The 6,000-nt window shown below is 47.1% G+C and overlaps 2 protein-coding genes across 2 annotated transcripts in view; one reads left to right on the forward strand and one right to left on the reverse strand.

Annotated features, from left to right (window-relative positions):
* The window catches only part of LOC139376285 (uncharacterized), a 1,125,987-nt gene that overhangs the window by 677,860 nt on the left and 442,127 nt on the right, over positions 1–6,000 (forward strand). The window lies entirely within an intron of this gene.
* The window catches only part of LOC139376209 (tetraspanin-18B-like), a 124,903-nt gene that overhangs the window by 11,083 nt on the left and 107,820 nt on the right, over positions 1–6,000 (reverse strand). Inside the window, exon 3 of the mRNA XM_071118511.1 lies at positions 1,210–1,305. Coding sequence (XP_070974612.1) covers positions 1,210–1,305 — 96 coding nt within the window. The remainder of the gene's footprint in view (positions 1–1,209; positions 1,306–6,000) is intronic.

Genomic DNA, 6,000 nt, shown 5'->3' on the forward strand with positions numbered 1-6,000 from the left:
ATGCCTTGCGAGAGGAATGAGTGATAACGCGCCAATTATGTGCAGGTGCCAGTGATTGTGTTCTGACTTTCCGACAGCATCTTACCTGCATTGCTCTGTACCAAAACAAAGTGGTTAAATGTAACGTGAACAAGTGTTATTACTAAAAGAAGCTTTCGTATCAAACCCGACGTCCCGCGTCATTACTTTGAAGTTAGTTAATCTAAAAGCATCCAAACTTTATGCTTGTTTTACTCCAATGTTTGTAAACAAAGAAAATGTAAACAAACACTATATTGCATCGTTGGTTAAAACTTTATTTTTTTTTTATATATCATGGGTGGTCAGTCCTTGTGTCTATGAATTTGAGAGTGGTTATAATTCTCCAGCCCCATCCCTCAGATGTTTTTACCAAAACAGATAACGGTTGTATTTAGGTGAGGACATTTGCAATACATATTGTTCAAACATTAACATACTATATAAACACTCCCCTAGCCAAAATAAAACCACGAAATAGTTAACCATGGAGGATGAAAGGAAAGAGAGAGAGAGAGAGAGAGAGAGAGAGAGAGAGAGAGAGAGAGAGAGAGAGAGAGAGAGAGAGAGAGAGCTGAGAAGGAGGAATGAGGGGAGCTGGAGAGGTCTTCTGGTCTTTATGCCTCAGCAGGGGGTTAAGGCCTATAACGTAGGTCAGTGGGGTGCTTCAGCTACCTTTCTGCCTTTCCTCTACCTCTCAAAGTGAATCCCCCTTTCCCTCCTCCCCCTCTTCACCCCCCCCCCCCCCCCCCATCCTCCCTCTATCACTAAACCCCAGTGGGTGACTCTCCATTGATTAAGGATAAAGGGGGATATTGAGGAGGAGGGGAGGGGGTAGAGATAGGAGCCTCATACATTCACTTCTAAAACCATCTCTTCCTCCCGGGAAATAATTGGGTTTCTTCGATGAATGTCACATTTAAAAAAACAAAAAAAATGTGTTAAATGTCATAGCTATAAGAGGCTAATTATTTTGGATGCACGGAGGTTTAGAGAGTCCATGTTATTGCCTCGTGGGAGGATCTGTTTGTCTGAGAAAGGAAATGATGACAAATGTTTCTCAAGCCTGAGACCAAAGGCCTGCAACTAAATCTGCCTCAAAAAACGTGATCGCTTCAATCGCATCAAATGGGAGGAGTTAACAACGACGTGTATACTATAGGGAGAAAAGCACACCGGGAGAATACTTACGAAGATCAGGAAGTTGAAGACGAACATGAGGTATTTGATACAGCTCAGACAGTCTCCGTCCATGGCTGTTCCTCTCGCTGAAGCCTCCCCTGACCCCTGAGAGACAGAGAGAACACACAGAAACAGGTTAAGTTAGTGAGTTATGCCAATGCTTGCACACAACACAGGTACAGACCAGTCAGTCGAACAAGATTCTGTTCTGCCTAGAGAACACACAAACACACATTTTATAGATTCTGCCGCAGGCACACAGACGCACGCATGCACCTTACACACACACTCTACACACTCTACACACTCCACACACACACACACACACACACACACACACACACACACACACACACACACACACTATACATACACACACACTATACATACACACATAGACAGACCAGTCACTTAAATGGATTCGGTTCTGTCAAGAAAACACAAAACTCAAAGCTCCCACTTTTTTTAATTACTTTTTTTCCTGTCAAATGTAGCACGCACGAAGTGAGTATCTAGCCCACACAGGCGTGTCATTTCAGCCAATACAATCTCAACAGGAAAAAACAGACACATTATCTCCACAGGATATCCTGCGCCAGCAACACTTTCTCCACCATCCCCAGAAACCAGAACCCTACAGTGCAGGTTGGGGCATCGTAGGTTAATATTTACTAGCAAAACTATCCCCCTTTCAGACTGAACCAGACAGCATCCATCCATCCCCCTTTCAGACTGAACCAAACAGCATCCATCCATCCCCTTTCAGACTGAACCAAACAGCATCCATCCCCCTTTAAGACTGAACCAAACAGCATCCATCCATCCCTCTTTCAGACTGAACCAGACAGCATCCATCCATCCCCCTTTCAGACTGAACCAAACAGCATCCATCCATCCCCCTTTCAGACTGAACCAAACAGCATCCATCCCCCTTTAAGACTGAACCAAACAGCATCCATTCATCCCTCTTTAAGACTGAACCAAACAGCATCCATCCATCCCTCTTTCAGACTGAACCAAACAGCATCCATCCATCCCCCTTTCAGACTGAACCAAACAGCATCCATCCCCCTTTCAGACTGAACCAAACAGCATCCATCCCCCTTTCAGACTGAACCAAACAGCATCCATCCATCCACCGTCAGACTGAACTAAACAGCATCCATCCATCCCCCTTTCAGACTGAACCAAACAGCATCCATCCATCCCCCTTTCAGACTGAACCAAACAGCATCCATCCCCCTTCAGACTGAACTAAACAGCATCCATCCCCCTTTCAGACTGAACCAGACAGCATCCATCCATCCCCCTTTCAGACTGAACCAAACAGCATCCATCCATCCCCCTTCAGACTGAACTAAACAGCATCCATCCCCCTTTCAGACTGAACCAAACAGCATCCATCCCCCTTCAGACTGAACTAAACAGCATCCATCCCCCTTTCAGACTGAACCAAACAGCATCCATCCATCCCCCTTCAGACTGAACTAAACAGCATCCATCCCCCTTTCAGACTGAACCAAACAGCATCCATCCATCCCCCTCCACAGGATATCCTGCGCCAGCAACACTTTCTCCACCATCCCCAGAAACCAGAACCCTACAGTGCAGGTTGGGGCAGCAACACGTCTGTAAAGTCACAACCACATACCTCAAACTGTAACTGACATCGTAGGTTAATATTTACTAGCAAAACTATCCCCCTTTCAGACTGAACCAAACAGCATCCATCCCCCTTCAGACTGAACCAAACATCATCCATCCCCCTTCAGACTGAACCAAACATCATCCATCCCCCGTCAGACTGAACTAAACAGCATCCATCCATCTCCCTTCAGACTGAACCAAACATCATCCATCCCCCGTCAGACTGAACTAAACAGCATCCATCCATCCCCCTTTCAGACTGAACTAAACAGCATCCATGCATCCCCCTTTCAGACTGAACCAAACAGCATCCATCCATCCCCTTTTCAGACTGAACCAGACATCATCCATCCCCCTTTCAGACTGAACCAAACATCATCCATCCATCCCCCTTTCAGACTGAACCAAACAGCATCCATCCATCCCCCTTTCAGACTGAACCAGACATCATCCATCCCCCTTTCAGACTGAACCAAACATCATCCATCCGCCTTTCAGACTGAACCAAACATCCTCCATCCCCCTTTCAGACTGAACCAGACAGCATCCATCCACCCCCCTTTCAGACTGAACCAAACAGCATCCATCCCCCTTCAGACTGAACCAAACATCATCCATCCCCCGTCAGACTGAACTAAACAGCATCCATCCATCTCCCTTCAGACTGAACCAAACATCATCCATCCCCCGTCAGACTGAACTAAACAGCATCCATCCATCCCCCTTTCAGACTGAACTAAACAGCATCCATGCATCCCCCTTTCAGACTGAACCAAACAGCATCCATCCATCCCCTTTTCAGACTGAACCAGACATCATCCATCCCCCTTTAAGACTGAACCAAACATCATCCATCCATCCCCCTTTCAGACTGAACCAAACAGCATCCATCCATCCCCCTTTCAGACTGAACCAGACATCATCCATCCCCCTTTCAGACTGAACCAAACATCATCCATCCACCTTTCAGACTGAACCAAACATCCTCCATCCCCCTTTCAGACTGAACCAGACAGCATCCATCCACCCCCCTTTCAGACTGAACCAAACAGCATCCATCCATCCCCTTTTCAGACTGAACCAGACATCATCCATCCCCCTTTCAGACTGAACCAAACATCATCCATCCATCCCCCTTTCAGACTGAACCAAACAGCATCCATCCATCCCCCTTTCAGACTGAACCAGACATCATCCATCCCCCTTTCAGACTGAACCAAACATCATCCATCCGCCTTTCAGACTGAACCAAACATCCTCCATCCCCCTTTCAGACTGAACCAGACAGCATCCATCCACCCCCCTTTCAGACTGAACCAAACAGCATCCATCCCCCTTCAGACTGAACCAAACATCATCCATCCCCCGTCAGACTGAACTAAACAGCATCCATCCATCTCCCTTCAGACTGAACCAAACATCATCCATCCCCCGTCAGACTGAACTAAACAGCATCCATCCATCCCCCTTTCAGACTGAACTAAACAGCATCCATGCATCCCCCTTTCAGACTGAACCAAACAGCATCCATCCATCCCCTTTTCAGACTGAACCAGACATCATCCATCCCCCTTTAAGACTGAACCAAACATCATCCATCCATCCCCCTTTCAGACTGAACCAAACAGCATCCATCCATCCCCCTTTCAGACTGAACCAGACATCATCCATCCCCCTTTCAGACTGAACCAAACATCATCCATCCACCTTTCAGACTGAACCAAACATCCTCCATCCCCCTTTCAGACTGAACCAGACAGCATCCATCCACCCCCCTTTCAGACTGAACCAAACAGCATCCATCCATCCCCCTTTAAGACTGAACCAAATAGCATCCATCCATCCCCCTTCAGACTGAACCAAACAGCATCCATCCCCCTTTCAGACTGAACCAAACAGCATCCATCCATCCCCCTTTCAGACTGAACCAAACAGCATCCATCCATCCCCCTTCAGACTGAACTAAACAGCATCCATCCCCCTTTCAGACTGAACCAAACAGCATCCATCCCCCTTCAGACTGAACTAAACAGCATCCATCCCCCTTTCAGACTGAACCAAACAGCATCCATCCATCCCCCTTCAGACTGAACTAAACAGCATCCATCCCCCTTTCAGACTGAACCAAACAGCATCCATCCATCCCCCTTTCAGACTGAATCAAACAGCATCCATCCATCCCCCTTTCAGACTGAACCAAACAGCATCCATCCCCCTTTAAGACTGAACCAAACAGCATCCATCCCCCTTTAAGACTGAACCAAACAGCATCCATCCATCCCTCTTTCAGACTGAACTAAACAGCATCCATCCCCCTTTCAGACTGAACCAAACAGCATCCATCCCCCTTTCAGACTGAACCAAACAGCATCCATCCCCCTTTCAGACTGAACCAAACAGCATCCATCCCTCTTTCAGACTGAACTAAACAGCATCCATCCCCCTTTCAGACTGAACCAAACAGCATCCATCCCCCTTTCAGACTGAACTAAACAGCATCCATCCCCCTTTCAGACTGAACCAAACAGCATCCATCCCCCTTTCAGACTGAACTAAACAGCATCCATCCCCCTTTCAGACTGAACCAAACAGCATCCATCCCCCTTTCAGACTGAACTAAACAGCATCCATCCCCCTTTCAGACTGAACCAAACAGCATCCATCCCCCTTTCAGACTGAACTAAACAGCATCCATCCCCTTTCAGACTGAACTAAACAGCATCCATCCCCCTTTCAGACTGAACTAAACAGCATCCATCCATCCCCCTTTCAGACTGAACCAAACAGCATCCATCCCCCTTTCAGACTGAACTAAACAGCATCCATCCCCCTTTCAGACTGAACTAAACAGCATCCATCCCCCTTTCAGACTGAACTAAACAGCATCCATCCCCCTTTCAGACTGAACTAAACAGCATCCATCCCCCTTTCAGACTGAACTAAACAGCATCCATCCCCCTTTCAGACTGAACCAAACAGCATCCATCCATCCCCCTTCAGACTGAACCAAACAGCATCCATCCCCCTTTCAGACTGAACTAAACAGCATCCATCCCCCTTTCAGACTGAACTAAACAGCATCCATCCCCCTTTCAGACTGAACTAAACAGCATCCATCCCCCTTTCAGACTGAACTAAACAGCATCCATCCCC

Source organism: Oncorhynchus clarkii, chromosome 2, assembly GCF_045791955.1.
Source record: "Oncorhynchus clarkii lewisi isolate Uvic-CL-2024 chromosome 2, UVic_Ocla_1.0, whole genome shotgun sequence".
Lineage (NCBI taxonomy): Eukaryota > Metazoa > Chordata > Actinopteri > Salmoniformes > Salmonidae > Oncorhynchus > Oncorhynchus clarkii.